At 44.8% G+C, this 27748-nt stretch overlaps 3 protein-coding genes and 2 long non-coding RNA genes across 5 annotated transcripts in view; 2 read left to right on the top strand and 3 right to left on the bottom strand.

Annotated features, from left to right (window-relative positions):
• LOC132456430 (uncharacterized) overlaps positions 1-27748 on the top strand; it is a 70372-nt gene that overhangs the window by 23547 nt on the left and 19077 nt on the right. The window lies entirely within an intron of this gene.
• LOC132455539 (C-type mannose receptor 2-like) lies at positions 848-4898 on the top strand. The gene is made up of 6 exons (XM_060049383.1): positions 848-1295; positions 1456-1741; positions 2033-2172; positions 2922-3141; positions 3307-3476; positions 4406-4898. Exons 1-6 carry the CDS (start codon positions 1268-1270, stop codon positions 4474-4476), a joined length of 915 nt encoding a protein of 304 aa, XP_059905366.1. The 5' UTR covers positions 848-1267; the 3' UTR covers positions 4477-4898.
• On the bottom strand, positions 6482-8254 carry LOC132456428 (uncharacterized). Its single transcript, XR_009525475.1, has 2 exons — positions 7262-8254; positions 6482-7070 (listed from the first exon to the last, which is right to left on the bottom strand). It is a non-coding gene; the product is annotated as an uncharacterized LOC132456428 (long non-coding RNA).
• Positions 14246-17138, bottom strand: LOC132456427 (E3 ubiquitin-protein ligase TRIM39-like). Its single transcript, XM_060050777.1, has 2 exons — positions 17003-17138; positions 14246-16889 (listed from the first exon to the last, which is right to left on the bottom strand). Exon 2 carries the CDS (start codon positions 16885-16887, stop codon positions 15262-15264), a length of 1626 nt encoding a protein of 541 aa, XP_059906760.1. The 5' UTR covers positions 16888-16889; positions 17003-17138; the 3' UTR covers positions 14246-15261.
• Positions 19365-24979, bottom strand: LOC132456426 (uncharacterized). The gene is made up of 2 exons (XM_060050776.1): positions 24711-24979; positions 19365-24427 (listed from the first exon to the last, which is right to left on the bottom strand). The coding sequence occupies exon 2, from the start codon at positions 24273-24275 to the stop codon at positions 19380-19382; it is 4896 nt and encodes a 1631-aa protein (XP_059906759.1). The 5' UTR covers positions 24276-24427; positions 24711-24979; the 3' UTR covers positions 19365-19379.

The following is a 27748-nucleotide window of genomic DNA, read 5'->3' as shown; positions in this document are numbered from 1 at the left end:
GATAACCACAGAGTCAGCAGCATTCTGAGTCTGAAGCTGACAAAGGGGCTTTTTATATTTAACCCTTCACATTCAAAGATAAATTGAATAGGACATTTTGAAGCGTAAATTTCCTCAGAAACATTTTTGTTTAGATGTTAATTGTCAAATAATGAAATAGGAAAGGGTCACTGCTCAGAAATCTTGAAAAGTTGAGTTCATTTCGGAACGTCAAAGTGCCTTTTCGGAAGGACTTTGATGCGGTTGATGATGGCCCCTTCCCAGAGGGTAACGCTCCTCGGAAACCTATTCTTTATGCTATGTTTTCCAAACGACACAGCGTTTAGATCGCAGACCATTTGCAAGAGCGACACCGGATGTACTTGCCTATAACTCTTTCGTACTCTCGCTCTTTATGCATAATAAACACCATTGTCTGTCTGTCTGTCTGTCTGTCTGTCTGTCTGTCTGTCTGTCTGTCTGTCTGTCTGTCTGTCTGTCTGTCTGTCTGTCTGTCTGTCTGTCTGTCTGTCTGTCTGTCTGTCTGTCTGTCTGTCTGTCTGTCTGTCTGTCTGTCTGTCTGTCTGTCACCTCTAGCGGAGTCTGTTGTATTTGTATATTCAAGGACATTGCCTATTGGGATATAAATAACACGTTTTTAGTTGTTTCAAATAATGACAATGATTTTAACATTTATCAGAATTGTAACAAATGCACGAATCATGTATCTATCATTTGTATGCATAAAGATATACATAATGTACAAAAGCTGCATTCAGTGCTTCGGAGCAGAGTGTGGCTTGTTCGCGCTGACAAAGTATGACAGCCACGCTCTCTAGCTGGCTTTAAAAGCTCTGCAGCTTAGCTCTTGCTACCAATGTTGCTGGAATTTCAGAGCAGGTCTGGGCTTGATCTCAGCGACGCCTTTGTAACAACATTGTTAAAATGGAGGACTGTATATGAGGAGCAAGTGTATTAATTAATGTCAGTAATGGAATTTGTTGTTTCTACAGAACGATGGGGTACAGTATGCTCTTCTATAGTATCATTGGTAGGTACTCCAAACAGCACCACTATGTATCTGAGTTCATTATAAGGAATTAACCCTCGATGATGACCATATACAATCATTTTGATCGTTGCCGTTTGTAATTTTTCTACCCCTCACATCAGAATTAGAGTTAATATTTAAATATAATTTAGAATGTGTTATGTAAAATAGTTTCACGATATATGTTGCTAATGATTTGTACTACTTTATTTTCATTTGCATTTGCATTCACCAGGTATGGTCGTCCACCTGTGGGACTTTTCAGGTATTTCTATGTGCTCTATTAAGAGGCTGACGATAAGTTACTCAAACATGCAAGTATTTCAATGTGTTTTAAACACATTGAAATAACAGAAATAAATAATTATAAAAAAATATTAAAATAATCCCTGACAAACTTTTCTGTGGTGTCCCTCTTAATTAAGCTGAATCCCGCATTAACGTGGCGTTGAGCGGCACGGCCCTTCAGTCTTCAACATTGCCTGGCGGGGAGGCTGAACACGCCATTGATGGGAACAGCGACCCCGAGTGGACTCACCAGAGCTGCACCCATACCAACCCTGAAAAACCGTGGTGGAGGCTCCAGCTGCCCGGTGTGTTCAGGGTGTCGGAGATCGAGGTCACTAATAGGAACGCCAATAGAGATCGGCTCAACGGCGTGGAAATACTCATCGGGAATGCACCGGTGAACAACGGCAACGACAACCCAAGGTGAATCACTGCTACCGCCTGCCCAACTTCCCCCCTTAAAAACTGGAGCAGGATAGTGTAAGGGCTAGGGATTTTCACTCCGAGCCAAAACATGCTGGGTTTGATCCCTTTAACCCTCCTCTAAATTATAAATGACCAAATAGAACACAATATTATTCTGTGAGAAAAGAGAACGCATTTTTGCATCCCCTGCTCTACTAAACTACACCTGGCCACACACCAGCTACTGGCATATAGTGTCTGGTGCCTACCTTTACCAGACTACTGTCTTCTCTCTGTACTTTTTGTCAGGTGTTCCATCATATATGATGTCCCAGGCAGCCTGACTCAGACTGTCCAGTGCAGGGGAATGGAAGGAAGGTTTATCAACTTCTACCTGTCCTGTGCAACTGCAACTGCCCTGACTTTGTGTGAGGTCAAAGTGTATGGAGGTTGGAACATAATATATCATTACATGTCATCAGTGGAGGAAAGTAGCAAAGAACAAGTTATTTGTTACTTTAGTACCTACATCTTTCATATATTTATTTATTTAATTGCTCGCATAGCTGTAATAGACATTAAATGGATTGAAACCCAGTTACCAGGGCAGGTTATCTGTGATATCATGTCATTTGAAATAAATCTCATTGAATTACTTTTACTTCTGTGAAATTATAAGGGCCCCACCAATCACAGAGCTGCATAGCATTTCTCTTCCAGATAACTGCAGTCAGCAGCATTCTGAGTCTGAAGCTGACAAAGGGGCTTTTTATATTCAACCCTTCACGTTCAACGATAAATTGAATAGGCCATTTTGAGGGGTATATTTCCTCAGAAACATTTTTGTTTAGATGTTGATTGTGAAATTATGAAATCCTCATCCTCATCGTCATCCGCTTATCCGGGGTCGGGTCGCGGGGGGAGCAGCTCAAGCAGGAATCATTTCATAATATCATTATGAAATGATACAATAAAATTTGAATATCTTGGGCCCTTGGGACTAGAGAGGGCCTAGAGGGCCCTGACGGTTGGTATGGTGAGGTAGACAACTATGTCAAAGGATGCACTGTGGAGTGGTCACCTACATCCACATGCATCTGAATGTCATTAGTTACTCTAAGGTGAGATGTTGCGGTGCTATGCAGTGTAAATGGAGAGCAGAACTCCCTCACCACCAGGCTGTGTTTTGTTTCCCCAGAATTGGTGCCTCCCCCACCGTCCATAACCATTCAGGCGATGGAGAGGAGAGTCACACTGGTGGGGAAGCGGCTGTGCTGGTCCGACGCCCTGTTCTACTGCAGAGACTTTAACTGGGACCTGCTGAGCATCAGGGGCCCAGAGGACCAGGAGATGGTTGATGAGCTGGTGGCTAGCGCCCCCTTCCCACTAACCAGACAACTCTGGGTGGGCCTGCGCAGGTACTGGCAAGGTCTTGGTGTCTATCAGACAAACAAGACTGTCCTTATGATCATCTGTCCATCCATTCACTCACTTTTATCTTGTCAAATTTTTTTAAAATATTCTTTGGCCACAATATACTCCTTCCATCCAGCTATCTCTTTCAACTCTTTCAATGTTGGTAGGTCAATTACAGGAAGCTCCTGGTTCTGGATGTCCCGTGACCCAATGGACTTCACCCAATGGGATGCAGCCTCACATCATTCCAGCCCCTGTGGGGGTGTGTCCAGTGTGGAACGTTCCACATGGAGGGAAAGCTCTTGTGAAGAACATCTTGATTTCATCTGCGTAACAGGTTGGTGTCCAGCCTGTAGAACTAGTACCAGGTCCTTATCAAGTGAAACATCCTTAAAGGGATCTAATGATGTTATTTTTACGGTTTGTCATTTCATTAGAGCTAGTTTACATAGTTTAAGCTTCTGTCTCTTTAAGTCTCCCCCTCCCTGAAAGCCCAGCCCAGTAGCTATGCATGTAAACAAATGCACACACACCAACACAATATCCTTGTTTTATGTACTGTTTTATGTATGGCTGTGGAACTCGGGAACTACACTGTCGGGTTAAAAAAGAACGTCATCCATGTAATGGCTAAGTTAAAGGCCCGAAATAGTGGTTTCAGTGCATGGCAAATATTGGTAAATAACTGTATTGCGGCAATAATATTACAGTTTGTGTAATCATAAATCTCTACACTTGAACAATGTTTAACATTTTGTGAACAGAAAGACTATCGGCATATTGGTACACATTTGTATGGTAAGGTAGGCCTAAAACTGACCAATTTGAACACTAAAACACAGGTAGCAGAAATGTTTTAAAGAACAACTGACTTACCATTGCGTCCTCATATCATAAACCTAACCAATGAAATACTTAATATGCTGTTTCATAGTGCTATTGCGTTTACGCAAAATCAAATAATTTGAGGCGATGAAATACTTTAACTGTCTTGAGTCTCAAGCATTTTAAATCCAGTTTCCAAACCCTCTGGCTTCCCTCACTTTTCTTCCTATAAAAAAACTATAACTGGCACTGTTTATTCCCGTGGATTCAGACACAAGGTTGAACTACTGGACTTCAGTCGCACTGTGTAACATTTCCAGTAGCTTGTAGCTTAAAATCACCCTAAACATTTCGACTAGTTTCACCCAAGGAATGTGAATAGTGAGTGAAATTATATATTTTCTGGGACTTTCATTAACCTTGTTGTATCTCTTTGCGCAGGTCCGACAGAGGGAGACAACAAGGTGCACTTCTACAGTTCAACCAGACAGAAACAAACTCAATGTGTATAGTTTGGCCTCCCTGGGGAATACTGCTCTTGATTCCCAAGTAGTCCTAAGTAGCAACATTTCTGAATGCTAAAGCTCAGAGCTTGGTCTGTGGTAGCTAGCTATTTCTGCATTTTGTCATAATGAGCATTGTTAACAATTCTTACGATGCCTATCCTTGTTATAAGTGCGGCAATAGTTTGATATTGTAAAACAAAAAAAGGACAGACCACATTTTGTGCTAGCATAGCACGTGGTATACATTGACTTTAGTATATGATCAATTCACTTCATTTTAAGCAAGGTAGTTGTGACATTGCTTCTTTCATTCGAAATGTTGTGATTATGAATTCAAGAAGGTATCGAAAGACCAAAAAGTGCTTTTATCTATGTTTCTTGTAGTGTATATTCTTGAATAAAGAGAACAGACTTGGGTTGTCTTTGTTAAGTTTGCAATGAAACAGGAGAGACACCTTCTCAAGCAGGTACGCTGTAGTTACACTGAGCACACTGTTCGGTAAACATTTTTGAAACAGGCGACGAGTAAATGTAAATGGACTGCATTTATATAGCGCTTTTCTGACCATCGGCCACCCAAAGCGCTTTACGATGTTGCCTCACATTCACCATTCACGCACACATTCACACACCGACGGCGGAGTCAACCATGCAAGGCGACAGCCAGCTCGTCGGGAGCTAACAGTCAGGGTTAGGTGCCTTGCTCAAGGACACCTCGACACTCAGCTAGGAGGAGCCGGGGATTGAACCAGCAACCTTCAGTTTACCAGCCAACCCGCTCTACCTCCTGAGCTACTGCCGCCCATATAGTATAGTATATAGTGCATGACTACGAGTGGTAGTCATGCACTATTTGTCCATTATCTATTTTTTGTCACCAGTTAATTTTCAACAGGGTGTAAGCATATCTCCGGTAATAAACAGCTGAAACATATTGAAACAATTCAAGTAAATTATGACATTGAGCCTCCATAACTCGCAGTGACCTATAGTCCACACTAGAATACACAATTTCAAAATCGTTGATAGTGTAAATTGAGAACCTATCAGTACAGATTTGAACTGATAACATTAGTAATCTACCATTATAACATTGCAGACACCGCTAGTGATGTAGGCTACACTATTCACACATGCAGCCGCGTTCAGGAAGAATTCCGTGCTAGTTCACACATGGGCCAAGGGCCAGTCCAGCAGATGGCGGTAATGCAGCACCTCTGGAACGAGCGAGAAGCCCCTGACTGCAGCCCGCAGACGGAGCCCACATGGAGGGGGCGGGCACTCAGTCCACATGGAGGGGGCTGGCACTCCGCCCACATGGAGGGGGCGGGCACTCAGTCCACATGGAGGGGGCGGGCACTCCGACCACATTGACGATTGAGCAGATTTCCGCTGCTCTTGTTAATGCAAGAGTAAACGGTAATACTATGTTAAGCTAGCGGGAGCCCACGCTGTTAATTAAATTATACAAACAGATGGTACGGGAGTATCACGTTACTACCGTTCGCCGTTGCTCCATGTTTAAATCACAGTGCCTTGTTCGTGACCCGTTCACTAACTGAAATAGTGCCCCCTAGTGATCTTTTTTTTTTTTACTCAGTATTAATAGGCCTACTATTGCTGTTTTCGCTTGAATTTTTGTATTTCTCTACCGATTGCTTCTATGCAACATTAAAAGTTACTAACAGCGACTTCACACAGAAGCTCTGGCTTAGGGCCCCCCACCGCCCTTGGGCCCCTGGGCATGTGCCCGGTGTGCCCGTGCGGTAATCCACCCTTGCCTGTAAACAATGCAACGTGTGCGAACTCCTGTACCCGTCTGTCTGTGAGAGTCACAGGCCCAGTAAGAGCCAAAATAAGATTTGGGGAACTATGAAGACTGGGACCCAAAGGTATGACCTTAACAGATGTAATGTGAGGAATAACGAAGTGACCACATCTAAGGGCAAAAAATGTACCTCAATAGACATAATGAAAAGCTACATGTGTGAAGCACATTAAGTTACACCAATCACAGGAGCACTAACAACAGTCTTTTTATTCAACAAAACGATTAAAAAATAACAACTACAAAAAATAGATTGTAAACTATTAACATAAAAGATATATCAATAAAGAGTAGAACAAACAAAGTCTCAACGGGGGGGAACACACTGACGCCTTCCTCAGTGAGTTGGACGCCACTCTCGCTTCACGCTCTGTCGCCCGACATCGCCGTCACCGCCGCCATAGCTGCCAAGCGCCGCCATTATGCTGCATCATCAGACTACTGGAGTCGTGTGGCGCAGGCGTCACGGGGAGGGGGGACGGGGAGGGGGAGAGGTGTTTGACTCAAAAGAGGCAAACACCTTCAGGTTTCTCCTGTCCATCATCTCCACACAGAACAGTTCATAGTCAGTATGTAATCTGAATGAGAATTGGAATGGTTTCCACGTTTCTTCCTCATCCCCCCCGTCATGGGATTTGCGCTGTGTTGATGCTGCCATCTGCTCCCAACCTTCCATCCCAATGACCTCTGGGAGAGAAACACTGTCCTTGAAAGACTGTAACTGGCACCATGCTGCTGCCTGAATTGTGTTCTTCAGGACAACATCATCTTCCTTGAAGAAGAAAGAAAAATTATTTGTGTCTGTACTTGACACCCTACTCTCCCAAAACCACAAAATGGTATGCAAACAAAGGCTACTACTACTGATGAGTTTTCAGTGATAAAAAACACTATTCAACTAGTCATCAGACAATTTCATCTTGCTATACATACAACCTCCAGCATTACACACATATTACATACCAGGTTCCCAGGTTCCAGTTCCTGGTCTTCAGTTTTGTCTGGAAATAAAACAGATTGTTGTCTGTAATGTTGAGTAGGCTAATACAATGGAATAATAAAAGTAGGCCCTAGTAGTGCAATAGATCAGCCATGGAGTAGGCTATAACTTGTATATTGATGGTGTCTCTAAAAGTCAAAGAAAACCAGTATAAACATAAAAGCAGTTTTCTACAAAAAAACATTGCAGCGTTTCGGTTTTCTTTTTTTCGGCTGCTTTGTATAAGATGGCTTGTGCATATACACAATGTAATTAGACTAAAATAATATTGATATTCTATTTCTGTGGACTCTTATGAACATTTCAAGACCCAACATGAAGTATCAACTCATTGCTAAGGATATCCACAACGACGATAAAGTAAGAATGCACCAAGGGTGGGGGAGGGTGAGGGGGGCTATTTTGACCTGAGACACTAGGATATATTTGATCTATATTCACTAAACATATTTATTACACCGAATGGTTGACATTGGTTGACATTCCTGAGATTCTAAGCTTTCAAACGGTGTATGACATGACTATATCACTCAACCTTATGATGCTGAAAATTGACCTAGCATGTTCGGGGGAACATGCTAGGTGTAACTAAAACTTTCTCGCCGGCGGGATTTGACGATTAAGTAGTTAACAAGACATAATACACAATTGCATGAATATTACTAAATATATTAAGCATTTTGACAGTCTCACTTACTTGCATGTTTTAGGCATCACTCGCTCGGGCGGGCACACTCTAATTTCAGGTAATTTCAGGTACATTTCAGCTAATTTCAGGTCAGAAACGGGATCAGAAATGCTGTTTGACCAGTCCTCAATGTGAACTGAGTGGCCGCCCCCTCCATGTGGACTGAGTGCCCGCCCCCTCCATGTGGGCGGAGTGCCAGCCCCCTCCATGTGGACTGAGTGCCCGCCCCCTCCATGTGGGCTCCGTCTGCGGGCTGCAGTCAGGGGTACTTGGAACGAGCTGCCATAAAGAAACAGATTAGGGTAGAGCCATATTGCCGCGTTACCACTGCAGGGTGCGGAACGGATTGGTTCGCAAAGGTGCGGTACGGGTTGCGTTTCCCCCGCCAAAAGTGGGCGTGACCCGGACTTAGCTGTACCCGTTTTGGCCTCGTTTTCAGGACTCCTCCGTTGGTTTACTAGTTCTCTTCTTCACTAGACACACACGCTACCGCTCGCTCGTCCACTCACTCGCTGACGTCACTCACACACGCACACTGCCATTCTCGCGCACACACATACGCTACTCGTAACACATGCCTCGTTATTGCGACGTTCATGTTTTTTTCCATCTATTGAAAGTTAGGCTATTGAACATGTTGCATTCTATACGGCCTGATTATGTCTTTATTTAAGCTACATAGCCTAATAAGAAGCTCTAATAGGATATTTGACTAAACCAACCAAACTAGTTGAGGGTTTTTGCCTACCTGCAAGCATCCTCCAACTGCAATCTTTGGTTATTTATTTATTTATTAATTTAGCTATACTTTGATAGTATTCTTTCCGTTCAAATCTGTTCAGTGTTTCAAATTATTTGTTATTAAATGTTACATTAAGTTAATTGTTATACAAGTGTTTAAATAAAATGCTTTTTAAATTTAAAAAAATCGTGAGATGTATCGAACCGTGGGTCAAAAATTGTGATACAAACCGAATCGTCAGTTGGTGTATCGTTACAGCCCTAGTAATTATACATTCTGTGTACCTGCATATCAGTACAATGAGAAGTTGCTCAAACAATTTGTATGATGTCCACTATTCCTTTCTGTTACAGCCAAAAGAAGTAGGGCCAGTGATGTTGCAGCGAGCATCCGGGATATGCAGGCATCTGATAAGAGGCGGCAGGAGCGGGAAGAGCAGCGGCTGGACCGTGGACCCCGGGTCGCTCGAGAGGAGGCCCTACAGGATGCCATCGATGCTAGACTGCATGAGGATCAACGAGCAATGCAGCAGATGGCGCAAGTTGCAGCATTCAACACAGCCTTCCGCCAAACCTTCAGTCAGATGGTGCAGGCGTTTGGACACCGTGACCCTGTGCCGTGATCCAGCCATTCAGCGCCTGACCCTCTGAACCTTTTTTTTTTGTGTGAATACTTTTTTTTTTAATGTTTTAATATGTAAATAAATATTCCTGTATTTTTACTGTTAATAAAAAAAGCAGGAGTTTATAAACTAAAGCAGGAGTTGCTTTCTACACATTTTCCATGTACACATTTTATGGTCACCTTGAAGTTGAGTTTACACACCCACAGTTCGGGATGGCTCACATTTCACACATGGGGAAAGTGGACATCATTGCTTAATTTTTCAATTAAAATAGGGGAAACCAGTAAGATGCCTGGCGTATTATATAGGACAATAATTGGTTCTGCGCTGTAAAATCGATACTTAATTTGAAGTTAAGGTTCATATTCAGTTTGAACATCAAAACGCCATATTGCAGTGTTATTTTTAATGCAGTGGCACTTTTGATTTTAGTCAAGTCGCCGAACCAGTCACCCTCAACTCACTTTAAATAGCATCAAATGTAATCTACATGGAAACACAGAGCATCCTCTTTCACAATATGAAGAGGCAGATTTAAGCAAAAGGTTTTTATTTGTAAAATATATACATGTACAAAACTGCAAACTGGTCAAGTTGAATCTGCATTTATGTTTCAATGTTCAAATGGCGCATCACACCCTCTCTGACTTCCCTACCCTCCTCTTCTGCCCCCTGTGCAAGTGGCACCATAGGCTCTCCTGCCACAGCTGCAGGCATGTCCAGTTCCGTCTGGTAGTCCACTCACAAAGGTTGTGGAGGGCACAGCAAGCCACAATCATCGTTTTGGCCAGTTCGATGCTATCATTCCTTTTCAGAAGGCAACGCCACCTCCCCTTAAGTCTTCCAAATGCATTCTCCACCACAACACGTGCCCTGCAGACTCTTTTATTGTACAGCAGTTGTTCTGCACTCAACCGGCCGGTGTCAGGGAATGCTTTGAGGAGCCAGTTCTGCAACGGATAGGCAGAGTCCCCTAGAATGTAATGACCCACATTTACCCCGGCAATGTTCCTGGTACAGGCTGGGAAAAGTCTTCCACGCTCCACTAATTCCCACATTGTGGACATTCTCAAAACTCGAGCGTCATGCATACTCCCAGGCATTCCTGCACACACGCTCCAAAACAGTCCTTTTCCATCCACAACACCTTGAAGGATGATGGAATGCCAGCCTTTTCCATTGAAGTAGTCAACATGGCACTCCTGTGGGCCTATAATGGGTATATGTGACCAATCAATGGAACCAACACACTGCGGAAGGCCCCACTTCTGCTCAATGTAGGCTGCCATTTCTTTGAGTTTCTCCTGGTCAGGAAAACATATAATTTCTGGAACCAACAGCTTGCAGGCAGCATTGCAGAACTGTTGCACACATCGACAAACAGTCGTTCTGCTCACACCGAAAAGATGGCCAATACTCCTGTATTCACCGTTGGTTGCAAGCTTCCACAGTGCGATGGCAACTATTTTCTTTAGGGGGACACACAGGCAAAAGTTTGTGTCCTGCCTCTGCAGCGCTGGACGCATCTTGTTGCAGAGGTATATGAATGTTTCTTCTGACATCCTGAAGTTATCCACCCACTCTCTGTTGGTGAATTCTGGAACAATCGATTCCCACCGGCTGAAAGACCAAACTGTTGGCCTGCGGCTGTGAATGTGCAACAGCTGAAGCATCTGACACAAATAGCAAACATCATTTAATAAACAAATGTATTGCTTGTGTTGCAGAGGTGCATTGAAACTATAAGTAATAACTAATGAAATTACTTATAAGGAGGTGGGGTTAGCGAAGTTAGTTTGAGGCAGTTGAGCTTAACTTTTCTATCCATGTAACTTTATACCTGTACTCTTCAACAATTCAGTTGGAAATATTCGACTCTTTACTCGCTCATTCATCTGATTGCTAAAGTTACTTGGACAAATGCGATTTATCAACATGACAATATGGAGTTTATAAAATATGGTATCGCTCCTGGTTTAAGAGAAACGTTTTGCAATTCAATGAAGGTTACGCTGTTGTAGAGAATCTATGACTGACCAACAAGACGATAAGTTTGTTAGCAACAGCACGTTTGATGAAGTACATTGTTACACGCGTGAATAACTTTTTTCTTACCCGTATGCGTCGTCGCCTTTGTCTGGTCAATAGGCGGCTTTTACGACTTCCATGGCAGCTCTCGGTTTAATATGTCGCATTCAACTTTTCCATTTGATTTTATTGAGCAGGCTACACTGTGTCGCGCTGCTATGATTTCACGATGTAGCCGCAACGAGATCGCTCGCAGCTGCAGCCCTTCGAGTCTGTCGGTACCCTGCAACCAAGTCAGGAGTCCTCCAGGATATCAAATCCCGGAAGGCCTCCTTCTTCAATCGGACAGCTTTCCTGACCACCGGTGTCCACCACGGTGTCCAAGGGTTACCGCCCCTTGAGGTGCCTAAGACCCTGAGGCCACAGCTAGCTGCCGCAGCTTCAGCAATGGAGGCTTTGAGCACCGCCCACTCCGGCTCAATGCCCCAAACCTCCACAGGAATGCCAGAAAAACTCTGCCGGAGGTGTGAGTTGAAGATACCTAGGACGGGGGCCTCCTCCAGACGTTCCCAATTCACCCGCACTACTCATTTGGGCTTACCAGGTCTATCCGGAAATTTCCCCCATTCCCTGATCCAACTCACCGCCAGATGGTGGTCGGTTGACAGTTCCGCCCCTCTCTTAACCCGAGTGTCCAAAACATGCGGCCTCAGATCAGATGACACGATCACGAAATCGATCATCGATCTTCGGCCTAGGGTACTCTGGTACCAGGTACACTTATGAGCACCCTTATGTTCGAACATGGTGTTCGTTATGGATAATCCATGACTAGCACAGAAGTCCAATAACAAACGACCGCTCGGGTTTAGATCAGGGAGGCCGTTCCTCCCCACCACGCCTCTCCAGGTGTCTCCGTCGTTGCCCACGTGGGCGTTGAAGTCTCCCAGCAGAACTACGGAGTCCCCTACTGGAGTCCCATACAGGACTCCATTCAGGGTCTCCAAGAAGGCCGAGTACTCTGAACTGCTGTTTTGTGCATACGCACAAATAACAGTCCGAGTTTTCCCCCCTACAACCCTTAGGCGTAGGGAGGCGACCCTCTAGTCTACCAAGGTAAACTCCAACACCGCGGCGCTCAGCCGGGGATTTATGAGTCCCCGGCTCCAACACCCCCCAACACCTGTCCCCGGCTCCAACACCCGCCCGGCGCCTCATGCCCTCGGCAACTCCGGAGAAGAATAGAGTCCAACCCCTATCCAGGAGTACGGTACCAGAGCTGAGACTGTGCGTGGAGGTAAGCAGTGGTGTAGTCTATTTTATTGTAGTGGGTATACTGTGATGATTCCCTCCCAGCCTCGTACAAACCCGTCCCACCGGTACGTGTACGTGTGTGGCGCTTATGGGGTGTCGCACCACACTCACCAACGCAGGGGTCTACAACCCGCTGATTTAAGAGTATAACGATTATCAACAATGATGGAAAGCTGAGTAGGTTTATCAGTTTTGATAACAGTATTTACAAATAGAACACAAAAATGACAAGTTGTCCTTTGTATATCTATAGTAGCAATAGCACATGCTAAACAAGGACAAAATTGACACGGAACAAATAGTGTCAATTTTTCGCACCCGACCCCAACGGGTCTTCCCACAGGTGGTGGGCCCATGGGGTGAAGAGAGGGGGGGTGCCACGTAGTTGGTTCGGGCTGTGTGGCCGACCCGGCCACCAGGCGCCCGCCATCGAGCCCTCCGTCTGGGCCTGGCTCCAGACGGGGGCCACGGGCTTCCTCCGGGCCGGGTCACATCTCCTCTTCTTCCATTATTCATTGGGGTTTTTTAACCACTTAGTCTGGCCCCTCACCTGAGACCACTCTGCCATGAGAGACCCTACCAGGAGCACAAGGCTCCAGACAACACAGCCCTCAGGTTCACAGGGACACGCAAACCTCTCCACCACGATAAGGTGACGGTTCCAGGAGAGAATGTAGGTATTCTCAGTATAATATGTATTGTGGGCTCTTGTTCTGTGAAGCACAACAGTTGGATAACCAATTGGAACAGAAACAGGGTTTGCGGTGAAATCAACTTATGACATTTATTTATAAAAGGTGAGTGGAAAAAGGGAGGGGGGCAAAAGGAAACTCAAATATTGAGCGGGTCGATGGTTGACATCAGGGTGCTCTGTCTGGCTCTTTCTGTGATGGCGGGGGCGGAGAGAGAGAGAGAGATAGGCCAGGCTTAGTGGGGTCTGTGGTCCCTGCCACTGACCTCTTCGCCCTACCTCGGCTTTGGTTTCCTCGTGGAGTTTTGGGGTTCCTCTTCAGCTGCAGGCCTTCACTCTTCTTCAGCACGAGACACAAATTACACACATCAAGGAAACAGCTCTTCAGTCCACTTGGACGTAATTCCACTATAAAGGTTCAGTTGGGTCAAGCAGTTTGGCCACAGGCCTCTTACCACGAGACTGGCCTAGAGTGTGTCTGGTCTACACACGCTCCTCCAGCCAGTCTGTCTTCAGCTTGTCCTGGTGGGGTTAAAAGGCCTCCTGATAGCAGGACTAACTCAGCACACCTGTGATAGGTAGGATGAGACATGTGAGTGGGGCGGGGTCTCTATAACACAGCTTTTAGGGTAGTACCTCCCATCCAACACCACACCCCATGGCTGCCTTTGTGGCCACCCTGCTCACCGGCTGGGCCATCAAAGTTTACATTGTTACAGGTACATTCTCAGTACAAAATATTGAACTGTAAATGTACAGGTGAAAAAATGAAATGAAAAAATATTGTACTGATAATGTAGGTACATTATTGTACAATAAGTTTTCAAATGTCGTACATGATTTGGAGAAATAAACTAATTGATTTTTTTTTATATAAAGTAAATTACATATTTATTTTTTTAAGCTTTTTATTTGACTGCAACCTTCCACCATATTACATCATTAAATACATGTCAAAACATCCAGGAGATGACAGACATTGAACAACATAGTGTATTTTAATAATTTATAATGGGTTACATTTCATGTTTGCTTGGGTTAGTTGCTTAAGGAAAATGTCCCCGTCAAAGGTCCGTGAATAGTATGATATAAATACAGTTCTCTGAGATCTCATAATAATAATATGATTTTCTCCGCTCAAACCAAATGAACCTGGATCTACAAGATGGGCACAATCCGAGGGCCCCCTGAGTGCAGAATGGCCCTCCTTGCTGGGAGAAGAATTAAACATTGATCCACAGAAATATGGCAAGAGTCCCCGGCTCCAATCCCTTTGTCGGGATCTTGAAAATAATCAGATAAACTGTATAGTTATATATTTTTTCATAATAAATTATATGCAGTCCATGTGCATTGCAGCCACAGCGGAGCTCGGCTGACCCTGTCTGTGATTCCCCCCCACACACTTTCTTTTTAGGCCGCTCACCACCCTGGCCTCCCATTGTAATGAAAGTTACAAATAATGCCTTAGTAGTAATAAATAGTACTTAAAAGTAGTAAAAAGCAGGCGTAAGCGCTGCAACTGATTTAATTGGCTATTTATTCATAATTCCGAAATATAAACTAATGGAAGGCCTTTAGTACAAAGGACAATAATGTAAATATTATTATGTTTAAAACGTTATCCTCCAATGTTGTTCTAAATGACCATTTACAATATTATAGAAAAAAAAAGGGAGAAAACACACATTGAAGAATATAGTGGAATATAATAATTTACATGGACTATATTTATAATAATCAGGGTTATTTTGGTAAAAAATGAAAAAAGCAAATGCAAGTTAATGCTGTTCTCTCAGATCTAACATAGCACAGATTGTTATGCAGGAAATATCATTTGTTGTTATGATTTTTGATTTAATATCAAACAGTGTCTTAGTCTGTTTGATTGACCGGTGAGATAATCAGGGGAGCAGAGCTTCTACCAAAAAATAAATTTGAATGTAGACAGAGGACTGGATAGAGAGGCTCACTAAAGGTGCAGCCAGTAGCAGAGTGGATATGAACCCTGGCTTCCACATCAAAGAAGGAGACCAGACCCTCATCATAATCAACAAACACCCCCACCTTCTGGAGCTCAGCTCTAGGCGGGAGTGGGACAGCAGGGTCATCATTAAATACTAACTTATCCTTGTTGAATAATATCACCCAGTACCCATTCTTAGGGGTGAATGGCAATTTTCCTTTTCTGTTGATGGACTCTCTGGCCACTCCTAAACGCCATGCAGTCTTATCTTTAACATGGACCTCAAAGTAAAATCTCCCTGAGGAGAAGCTCTGCCTCGAGAGAACAAGTTGATAATTGGTAAATCTTTTAGGGTTGTCTGTGAGTGTCTTCACTACACCTCCATCATGTACTTGTTTCCAATCCTCGGACAGGGTGAGCAGGGGATGAGCTGTATCAGGATCCAGAGTCACATCTACTTCATACTGCTGGACCCTCTTTAGTTCAGCAGCATCACGCAGCTTCTTCATCTCCATGTTCAGTGTCTCCTCCAGCTGATCCAGGGATCTCCTCAAGGTCCCTACGTATGACGGAGGACGGACATCCACCGTCGTCCAGTCCCTGGTGGGTGGAGGATCCTTCAGGGATCTGAAGGCCTGGAGGAAGTTGAGGTGGTCTTTAGTGTGTGAGAACGGCTTCACCGCTGAGCTTCTATTGGTCAGATCCTCGATTTCCTGCTCCAGCTCTTTGACAAGGTTTTCAGCTTGTTTCTCTGTGGATTTCAGTTTCTCTTTAACCATTTGGTTGAAATCCTCCTTCCACTTTTCGAAGCAGCGCATCAGAGCTGTGAGGGCCTGCAAACCATCAGCTATCTCTCTGTCTGCGTCTTTTTTGCTAAATTTTACTGTGTCTCTGATCTCCTTAATCTTTAGTTTTCTCTCCTGGATCATCTGTAGAACTTTAAACTCTATGTTTCCCAGCTGGGCCATCTTAACTTCATATTCCTCCTTTAGAGGTACAACAGGATGGGACCTGTGGTCACCCTCTGTGCAGAACTGACACACACACACCTGTTCAGTCCTGCAGAAGAGCTCCAGAAGTCGTTCATGTTTCTTACACATCCGTTCCGCCAGACGGTCCGTAGGATCGACCAGCTGGTGTTTCTTCAGGCCTGTGACTCTCTGATGTGGCTCCAGGTGGGTGTGGCAGTAAGAGGTAAAACACTCTAGGCAGGACTTCACGGCCTTCAGCTGTGACCCAGTACAGACGTCACAGGGAATTTCTACTGATTCAACACAAGGCTTTTCTTTTACTCGTACGGACGTTCTAAACTGACCAACCATCTCTGATAAGAGGGTATTGACCCGGAAATCAGGTCTTGTGTGGAAGAGCTCCTTGCAAACAGGACATTTGTACCGGAATTGTTCATCCAAGAAATTTGTTATACAGGTTCTGCAGAAGTTGTGTCCACATGGTGTGGTAACTGGACTACTGAACACATCCAGACAAATGGGACATGACAAGTTCTCTTCAGACCAGGAAGTAGCAGAGGCCATTCCTAGAAACAGACGACACGGTTTATGTATTGATGATTGTACTTCCTATATTTTTGAAATTCCATAACAAGAGGAGAGATCTTACCCTTTCTAAAAGTTCTGCTGTTTTACTCACCTCGTTGTGTTTACTGACTGTCAGACTATTTGTTCCAAAATCAGTTTTATTTTCCTCCGGAAAAAGCACTGCTTTCCCGTCGTGTGACTTTGGTTTCTCTGAATCTTAGGTTTCGTTTCCTCAACATGACGTCCTCTCCTCTCCTAACACCTGGCTGCTCCCCTAATCCCTGGCTCCGCCCCCACAAGCACGCAGTTCCCTGACGTCTCAGCTTTCACACTCTGACTTTGGGCACATCCATGCACTGTGTAGGATACCTCAAATGCCTTCATGTGTGTTCTCCTCTTCTTTATGGAGAGTCGGAGCAAACCGAGAGACATTGTGGTGATTTAGTGTTGGTTTGCGACCGTCCCTGGGATTAACCGGCTGTGGGGGTCTGTCTGTCTGTCTGTCTGTCTGTCTGTCTGTCTGTCTGTCTGTCTGTCTGTCTGTCTGTCTGTCTGTCTGTCTGTCTGTCTGTCTGTCTGTCTGTCTGTCTGTCTGTCTGTCTGTCTGTCTGTCTGTCTGTCTGTCTGTCTGTCTGTCTGTCTGTCTGTCTGTCTGTCTGTCTGTCTGTCTGTCTGTCTGTCTGTCTGTCTGTCTGTCTGTCTGTCTGTCTGTCTGTCTGTCTGTCTGTCTGTCTGTCTGTCTGTCTGTCTGTCTGTCTGTCTGTCTGTCTGTCTGTCTGTCTGTCTGTCTGTCTGTCTGTCTGTCTGTCTGTCTGTCTGTCTGTCTGTCTGTCTGTCTGTCTGTCTGTCTGTCTGTCTGTCTGTCTGTCTGTCTGTCTGTCTGTCTGTCTGTCTGTCTGTCTGTCTGTCTGTCTGTCTGTCTGTCTGTCTGTCTGTCTGTCTGTCTGTCTGTCTGTCTGTCTGTCTGTCTGTCTGTCTGTCTGTCTGTCTGTCTGTCTGTCTGTCTGTCTGTCTGTCTGTCTGTCTGTCTGTCTGTCTGTCTGTCTGTCTGTCTGTCTGTCTGTCTGTCTGTCTGTCTGTCTGTCTGTCTGTCTGTCTGTCTGTCTGTCTGTCTGTCTGTCTGTCTGTCTGTCTGTCTGTCTGTCTGTCTGTCTGTCTGTCTGTCTGTCTGTCTGTCTGTCTGTCTGTCTGTCTGTCTGTCTGTCTGTCTGTCTGTCTGTCTGTCTGTCTGTCTGTCTGTCTGTCTGTCTGTCTGTCTGTCTGTGTGTGAAAATGAGAGCTGGATGCTCCACATATAAACAATGATTGTGGTGATTAAGTGTTGGTTTGCGACTGTAACTGGAATTCAATAGCGTTGATCTACCCGGGTTGTTTGTAAAGGAGAGGTGGATACGACGCATATACAACCAACTATGAGAAACATCTTACCCATATGTTTGATACCAGTGTGGAGAGAAGCTGAGGGCGCACTCACACTAGGCCATCTGTACCGTGCCCAAGTCCATTCCACACCTGTACCGTGTTCAAGTCTACTTCGTTTAGCTAGTGTGAGCACGCCAACCATACCTCAAGTACAGTTTATAATTCCCTCAGTACAAACGACAGCAACGAGTTTCCTTTTTGTTTACTGGCAGGATTTATTTGGTTCATCCAGACCGTGAAAACTGTAATCAAAAAACATTATACACAAATACAATAATCACTAGTCAAAATAATAACAAGCCATACAGTAATATCCCAACATTGTCCTGGTAATGTCGTCACTTTCAATTAGGCTACTGTATACACAATACACTTTGGTTACATATAATACAACAAAACACAAAGACCAATCTAACTAAGCCCAACATGTGTTAGCCCTTAACGGTGTTAGCCCTTAGCTGTATAAAAACAATTTAGTACAAACAAGAACAGAAAACACACACAAAAAACGTCAGCAAAACATACCTTAGTAGCTGCATTGCAAGAGGAAAGTTGTGTAGCTTGGCATTACTCTGTAGGATTGTTTATCTTGATGCTAAGAGCTATTTTGCAGATGCATCAGCACTGAAAAACATGTACTAAATCAGCGGACTTTTTTGATGAGTGTTACGCTAAAGTATGTCCTGACGGAAACGGGCGATACAAAAACAAAGGTTCCGCCTTAGAGAACTTTGGTTCCTACCAAAATAAATAACTCAGAAATACCGCGCTGACTGACACAGAGGCAGTTACACTCCCACCAAAACACATCACATGTATATGATTTTCTTCAACTATTGAGAGACAACATACTGCGTAGAAAGGATAAACAAAAAAACTAAACTTCAGTCCTTGGCTTCCCCAGAGAACGATCACCATGACTGCACCTGTAGTGAGACAGATAGAGAGAGAGAGGGGAGGAAAAGAAAGAGAGAGGTCGGAGTCTTCAGTCTGCTTCCATCAGCGTCACTGTCTTATGGATGGGCCTTTCCAGGTGGACAGGTTTGGAGATACGCTTTCCTTTCTTATCAAGGGTTGAGTCGCTGATGAGCAACTTGAGTCTTCGCACCTTCCCATCCTTTCCTGGGTACACTTCGATAACCTTTGCCATCCTCCAAACTGCAGGCTTCACAGGACTTTGGCTGAAGCCCTTTAATTTCTTTCACATGGCGCTGGAGTCTGGCGATAGCTTTCACCATTTTGGACCAGTCTGAAAACTTGTGTAGGCGATCTAGCAGCAACTTGACTTCTTTCGCCTGGGTGTCGAGAACCTGGACCTTCTTAAGCTCAGGATCGTCATATGTGATCTCTCCCACCTTGACATCTCCACTTGGTAACTCCTTCTGCCAAAGAAAGTCTGGGCCTGTGAACCAGTTAGAGGATACCAGTTGCTCTGCTGTGAGACCTCTTGAGGCGTAGTCTGCTGGATTATCTTCTGAAGCCACATACTTCCATTGTGTAGACTCTGTGCTTTGCTTGATGCGTTCCACACGATTTGCCACAAACACGTGAAATCTTCTGGCTTCATTATTGATGTAACCAAGGACCACTCTTGAATCAGTCCAGAAGACTTCTTGTAGGCATTCTATTTCCAGTTCTTTCTTGAGCATGTCACTGGTGCGGACAGCTACCACTGCTGCTGACAGCTCGAGTCTTGGTATGGTTGTGACCTTAGTAGGAGCGACTCTCGACTTTCCCATTACAAAGGAACAGTGGACTTCACTTGACGTACTCACTGCTCTGAGGTACGAGCACTCTCCATAGCCTGACTCACTGGCATCGGCGAAATGGTGGAGTTCGTAGTGTTGGACCTTGAAGCTTGATGGAAAGTAGCATCTTGGAATCTTCACCTCGGCTAGATTTCGCAGGTCTTGAAGCCAGCTTTCCCACAGAGGTCGTAGGTCATCAGGTAAGGTGTCATCCCAACTGAGCTTGTCACGACACATCTGCTGCAGGATCTGCTTTCCCAACAAGATGAACGGTGCCACAAATCCAAGAGGGTCGTAGACTGAAGCGACTGTGGACAGGACTCCTCTTCGAGTAAGTGGATTCTCCTTGACGATTACTCTGAACTGGAACTCATCAGAATCCACGCACCACTGCACACCGAGTGCTCTTTCCATGTGCAGTTCACCCAGTGCCATGTCCTTGTCTTTGGCAGCTGCAGCACATTCTTCTTTTGGGATTGCGTCTAGGACCTTCTTGCTGTTAGAGATAAACTTATGCAGCCGGAGTTTGCCTGTGCTGCAAAGTTCTCTTGCTTCTTTCACCAGTTGGATCGCTTGGTCTTCGGATGCTACACTTGACAATCCATCATCCACGTAGAAGTTCCGTTGAATGAACTTTATGGTGTCGTCACTAAAGTTTCCTTGTCCTTCAGCAGCGACATGCTTCAGCCCATAGTTGGCACAGCCAGGTGACGATGCTGCACCAAACAAGTGGACTTTCATCCGATAGATGGAAGGTTGGCTTTCGAGATCTCCATTGTCCCACCAAAGGAACCGCAGGTAATCTTGGTCTTCTGCCTTAACATGGAACTGGTGAAACATGCGTTCGATGTCACACATGATTGCCACAGGACCTCTTCGGAAGCGATACAGAACTCCCACCAAGGTGTTTGTCAACTCAGGACCCGTCAGGAGGTGGTCGTTCAAGGACGTTCCTTGGTACTTGGCGGAGCAATCGAAGACAACACGTATCTTCCCAGGCTTTTGTGGATGATACACCCCATGATGCGGAATGTACCAAGCAGGAGCTTTGTGGATGTCTTCCTCCGGGACCCTTTCTGCATCTCCGCGTCTTATGGTCTCATCCATGAAGGTCTTGTAGTCTTTGTAGTACTGGTCGTTTCTTCTCAGCCTTCTTTCTAGGCACCTGAGACGATGGATAGCACAGATCTTATTATCAGGTAAGTTAGGTCTTTCTTTCTTGAATGGCAGCGGCATTTCGTAATGACCGTCGCTCTTTAACTTGATGCTCTTTTCCATTTTTGACAGGAACCTTAGATCTTCTTGAGAGATGGGGCTGGTTTCCGACTCTCTTTCAACGAAGTCAGACTCCAGCATCTTGATGACATCTGCAGGTAAGAGAACTTCTTTGATCTGTGTCCTACAGACATAGTGCACTTCCTTTGTGAGGTCTGAAGAGGACGGTAGACCTGGCATCACTTGCTTCACCATGACTTGGTGACTTATTCCAATTGCATCTCCATAGTTGAGACACGGGTTGCCATATCCCACTACACTCCAGCCCAAGTCTGTCTTTTGTGCAAACGGCTGGTGTTCCTCACCAGGCACCACTTGTCTTGGAACGAGGGCTTGGGCACAGTTGTAGCCAATTAACAGGCCGACATCACAGCTTTGCTGAGGAGCGATCTCATCTGCAATGTGTTCAAGATGAGGCCATGCTTTCGCCGTATCTGGTGTGGGAATATGGTCTCTGTTTGCAGGGATAAACTCTCTTGAGTAAGTCACTGGAAGTGTGATTATCTTGTCTGAATAAAAACCTCTAACTTGTAGACCAGCTAGCTTCCGACAGGACACGATTGTGTTTCTTGAAGCCAACGTGGAGAGGTTTAGCTGAACTGGTTCACTCCTAGCATTGAGAGCCTTCGCTGTCTCGTCGAGGATAAAGGTTGTGTCACTTTGTGTATCAAGGAGTGCGTACACCAGAACTTCACGACTTGGTACACTTGTAGATGACACCCACACTGGAATTATTGTGGAGGTATGCGTGTCTCCAACATTCTGGATGACTCTAAGTGCCGTCGCCTCACGTGATGGTCTCTCTGACTGGTCTTGTGACTGTTCATTCTTCCTTTCTTTGTACTCTTCTTTGTCTTTGTCACTGTACCTTGCTCTGTCAGATCTTGTAGACATCCTTTCTTCCTTGGTGCGATCGTCATGAAGACAAGTTGGGTGTCTTCTCTCACAGGTGTCGCAGCTGTCTCTTTCTCTACAATCTCTAGATCGGTGGCCAAATTTGAGACAGCCAAAACACAATTTATTTTCTTGAACAAACTTGATTCGCTCCAAGATTGTCCCTTGCATAAACTTGTAACACCTTTGTAGACTGTGTCCTGCCTTCTCACAGAAGACACAGCTTGTGACGACGGCTTTCTCATCTGAGGTGGTTGCTAACACCTTTGCTCCAGGACCTCCGCTCTTTACACACTTGTCTGGAATCCTTTCACTTGGCTTAAGAGCATGAAGAGATGTTATTGGGCTGCAAGCGATTTTAGCTTCACGTGTGAGAAACTTGACAAACTGGCTGAAGCTCGGGAACATGTGAGTGTCTTCTTCTGCTTCTATGACTTTCCTATTCCACCTTGAAGTCACCCAGTCTGGGAGTTTAGAGAGAATTTTCTGGTTCTCGTTGCAATCATTAAGTATTTCAAGACCTCTGATCTGAGACATGGCTGCCTCACAGCAGCGCAGGAAGTCGGCGAGTTCTTGAAGTTCCATACTGCCTTTGGAGCTTATCTTGGGCCACGCGTCGAGCTTCTCTCTGAAGGCCTTGGCGATGAGGAATGGATTGCCGTATCGCTCTTCTAGGATGTCCCATGCTGCATAATATGCTGGCTCTGTGCCAAGTAAAAAGTAGCTCTCTATGGCCCTTTTAGCAGATCCACCCACATACTTGCGTAGATAATATATCTTCTCTTCAGCTGGTATGTTCTTCCTGTCAACGAGCGTCTGAAAGGACACTTTCCAGTCGTTGAATCGGAGTGGGTCACCACTGAACACTGTAGGTTCAGGTAGAGGAATGCGACTCGCACTGATGGCTTCTGCGAGCGCTTTGACGAGAGCTGTTGTGCCATCTTCATATTTGTTTTCTTGCCTTGCTTGTGCTACAGCTGGTGGTGTAGAATGGTGCCGCAGTGGGCTAGTTTGAGGCTTGACTTCTTCTTTCTTCACAGAGACACGATGGAGAAGAACATTTATAGTTTGAGGCTTGACTTCCTCTTCTTTCTTCACAGAGCCACAATGGAGAAGATAATTTATTTCTTCATCTGAGCCGTCGCCCTTAGTTGCCGGACATGAATGTATACTCTGGTCATATACTTGCTGTCGTGCCTCAGCAGCCTTTAGCTTCTTAATAGTCTCCAATCGATCTAGTTCTCTGCGCTTGGCTTCTAGCACTCTTTGTCTCTCTGCATTTTCAGCCTCTTGTTTGGCTTTTAGCTGAGCGGCTTCAACTTCCAGTCTCTGAAGCTCTTTAATATAATGCTCTTGCTCCAGCTGTACTTCTAAGGTGGCTTTGTTGGCAGCAACCTCAGCAGCTGCACTCATCCTGCTTGCAGAGGAGCACTTAGTGTGGCGAGAGCTAGTGCCTGTCCTTCCTGAGGCTACAGACATTACCTCTTCAATGACTCGATGTTCTTCATGTCTTTGACTTGTAGTATGCCTATGGGCTGTAGCTTCCTCCCTTGCATCTATAAGGTCCATTGCATCCTTAACCATCTTCTTTGTTACTGTTTCACAGGTGTCGATTTTGCGACGTGTGTTAAGGTCAGGAACCTCAAGGCGTTTCCAATCGTCATAAACGTCATTTAGACTCCTAGAGGTATTGCGTACTTTAGTAATTTGTCCATCTAGCAGGTCGTCTGAGCACTTTCCACTCAGCGCTTGCTTGGCTTCTTTAGTGGCATCCTTCCACTTCTCATAGCACACACTGAACCGATGTGCAACCTTTATTACTTGCTCATCATGCTGTTCTTGACCCTTTTCCGTCATTCTGCGGACTCTTTGGCCTAATGGTGGCTCTTCTGAGGAAGCGGGGTTGTCCACTATGATGCCTTCAGTCGCTTGTGGCTGCACGGTTGAGCTGTGCTCGTGCACACACTCTGTCTTGTCAGGTGCGTGTGACTCCATGTCTGGGAAATGTACATCTGCAATTGTGTGCTCTTCGCCATTTCGGGACATCTTACTTGCCTTACTGTTGTCATTCACTGCTCTTTGGTGCTGTCTTCGTGAGCAGCTAAGTTTTCACTATAATTCCCTCAGTACAAACGACAGCAACGAGTTTCCTTTTTGTTTACTGGCAGGATTTATTTGGTTCATCCAGACCGTGAAAACTGTAATCAAAAAACATTATACACAAATACAATAATCACTAGTCAAAATAATAACAAGCCATACAGTAATATCCCAACATTGTCCTGGTAATGTCGTCACTTTCAATTAGGCTACTGTATACACAATACACTTTGGTTACATATAATACAACAAAACACAAAGACCAATCTAACTAAGCCCAACATGTGTTAGCCCTTAACGGTGTTAGCCCTTAGCTGTATAAAAACAATTTAATACAAACAAGAACAGAAAACACACACAAAAAACGTCAGCAAAACATACCTTAGTAGCTGCATTGCAAGAGGAAAGTTGTGTAGCTTGGCATTACTCTGTAGGATTGTTTATCTTGATGCTAAGAGCTATTTTGCAGATGCATCAGCACTGAAAAACATGTACTAAATCAGCGGACTTTTTTGATGAGTGTTACGCTAAAGTATGTCCTGACGGAAACGGGCGATACAAAAACAAAGGTTCCGCCTTAGAGAACTTTGGTTCCTACCAAAATAAATAACTCAGAAATACCGCGCTGACTGACACAGAGGCAGTTACACAGTTCAATTCCGTGGCTGTAGTGTTTGCGACACTGGTTGGGCATGACGTAGTACTGGAACGAGTCAGACGTGCATCGGATATCCCGGAGATAAACCTGAGTTCATACAAACAGTTGTCCATTGTCCGGCGACGAGGATAAATATGGAACAATAAAGTCCGTAAAAGAAGAGGAATATAAAGCGATTCCTAACCGCGGGAGTTTAGCTAGCTTCACAGTTAGCATAGCCAGCATTCCGAGGACTGAGTGGCCAACGCTACACGCTACACTCGTCATGTCGCTCGCGCACACTCCTGCACTCCATGCATTTGACTCAGAAACTGATCCAAGATCGGTGGGACCGCGTTGGACCAAATGGGTGCAGAGGTTTGAAAACTACACTACTGCGGTCAACATCACCGGCGATGCTAGGCTAAAGGCACTGCTGCTGCACCTAGCAGGAGAGCGCGTGCATGATATCTATGACACGCTCGCAGATGAGGGAGACAAATATGCGGACGTAAAGGCAAGGCTCGAAACGTACTTCACCCCCAAGAAGAACACTCAGTATCAAGTTTATATGTTCAGAAAGGCAGTGCCAGGCGAAAATCTAAACACATACTGCACTAGACTACGCATGCTTGCAAAGAACTGTGAGTTTGCAGACACTGACAAAGAGATCAAAGCACAGCTGATTCAAAGCTGCACTTCAACCAGGCTGCGTCGACGCGCGCTGAGAGAGCCTGACAAGGGCTTATGCCCCATTTCCACTGCAGGGTGCGGAACGGATCGGATCGCAAAGGTGCGGTAGGGAGGGGGCGGTATAGCCCAGCTCAGTTCCGAGGTCGCGTTTCCACTGCCGACAGTACCCTTGGTGGTAGCCCGGATGTCGATCGCCGCGGCAGCTACGTAAACATCGTAAACAACGTCTTCCTCCCCAAGAATGCAGACGAGTATGGCAAGCCGAATTGTCATTTATTAACTCAGTTTGACTATCCGGAATTTACATTGCAGATATCTGCAATTCGGTTTCGCCTAGTCAAAACTAACATTTCGGATATCCGCAACTACATTCCTCCTATCCGCAATTGTCATTTCAGATATCCACAAAGACATTCCTCCTAGGCGAAATGACGTCATTTTCGCCATTCATGTCTATGGGGTTTCTCATTGCGGATATCTACAATTCAGTTGCGGATATCCACTTTGTGAATTACGGATATCTGCAACTGAATTGTAGATATCTGTAATTCCAGTTTGAGATATCTACAATTTGATTCTGACTAGTCATAATTCCAGTTCAAGATATCTTTAATTCACCTCAATTCAAGATATCTACATGTCCCTTTTCAGATATCTTAAATTAAGTTTTGACTAGGCGAAATGAAGTTGTAGAAATCTCTAACTGGAGTTACGATCAGTCAAAATGACGTTGTAGATATCTCTAACTGGAGTTACGACTAGGCGAAATGACGTTGTAGATATCTAATATCAAGTTATAGATATCTTGAAAGGAATTTTGATTAGAGATATCTACAATTGTAGATATCTTTAACTTTCATTCTGCCTAGGCGAAACTGAATTAAAGATATCTTGAATTCGAGTTTTGACTAGGCGAAATGACGTTTCAGATATCTGTAATGACGTTTCAGATATCTGTAATGACAAATTATAGGACCGTTTACTCTAGGAGGGAGCAGAGCAGCTCTAACTCCACACATCCCCTGTGTGTGGGCTTGTTCAATTTCATGGCATTTTCTCGTGATCTTTTCGATCACAGCCAACGCCATGACTGCTCCTTTCATATTCCATTCGGAAATGAACCCACTTCTTCTTTGATTATGGCGGCAAGGGGAAATTACGTATTTCTGGATATCTAAAACGTAATGCCCAACACTCAAATGACGTTTGAGATATCTTTAACTTTCATTCTGCCTAGGCGAAACTGAATTACAGATATCTGCAATTGTCATTTAAGATGTGTGACGAGTTGAATGTCGTTTTCCGTGAAGTCATTGCAGATATCTGTAATTCAGTTTCGCCTAGTCAAAACTGAATTACAGATATCTCTAACTATCGTTTCGACTAGTCAAAACTACGTCACAGATATCTCGAACTGTCGTTTCGACTAGTCACAACTACGTAACAGATATCTTGAATGAAGTTGTTGATATCTACAATGTAAATTCCGGATAGTCAAACTTAGTTAATAAATGTCAATTCGGCTTGCCATAGACGAGCGTCTCCACCTCCTTGTTCGCCCAAGCAAGCTTTTTACGCGACATGTTAATTGTAAAGAATAATACCTCGAGGCTACTGTTTGTTTGTTTTTATCCCCGCGTCACCCGGAAGTGACGATTCTGTTGACCAATCAACGGAGGGGGGGGTGTAGCTAGAATTTCACGGGACCCTTTCAGGCGTCTGGTCTCGTTTTGGGTACCGCAACGGAGGAGTCCCGAGAATGTGGCCGGAACGGGTACGGCAAAGTCCAGGTCACGCCCACTTTTGGCGGTGGAAACGCGACCCGACCCGCACCTTTGCGATCCGATCCGTTCCGCACCCTGCAGTGGAAATGGGGCATTAGATCAGTGGTTTTCAAACTGTGGGGCGCGCCCCCCCTGGGGGGCGCCAGAGTTCTTCAGGGGGGGCGCGACGTGAGAAAAAAATAAACCCGAAAAAACCCTGAAAGTCGATGATTCAAATCATCAGTCGTACTTCAACTGTAGAAGTAACATAACTGAATCAATTTTCAACCGTTTATCTTCGTGCAAACCATTTAACATATCTACAC

Source organism: Gadus macrocephalus, chromosome 4, assembly GCF_031168955.1.
Source record: "Gadus macrocephalus chromosome 4, ASM3116895v1".
NCBI lineage: Eukaryota > Metazoa > Chordata > Actinopteri > Gadiformes > Gadidae > Gadus > Gadus macrocephalus.
This window is presented reverse-complemented; position numbering and strand designations above follow the sequence as displayed.

Coding starts and splice junctions, on each gene's coding strand:
- LOC132455539 (XM_060049383.1), top strand. CDS start 1,268: ATGGTCGTCCACCTGTGGGACTTTTCAG. Junction 1,296..1,455: donor CCACCTGTGGGACTTTTCAG/GTATTTCTATGT, acceptor CTCTTAATTAAG/CTGAATCCCGCATTAACGTG. Junction 3,142..3,306: donor CTCTGGGTGGGCCTGCGCAG/GTACTGGCAAGG, acceptor CAATGTTGGTAG/GTCAATTACAGGAAGCTCCT.
- LOC132456427 (XM_060050777.1), bottom strand. CDS start 16,887: ATGGCCTCTGCTACTTCCTGGTCTGAAGAGAACTTGTCATGTCCCATT.
- LOC132456426 (XM_060050776.1), bottom strand. CDS start 24,275: ATGTCCCGAAATGGCGAAGAGCACACAATTGCAGATGTACATTTCCCA.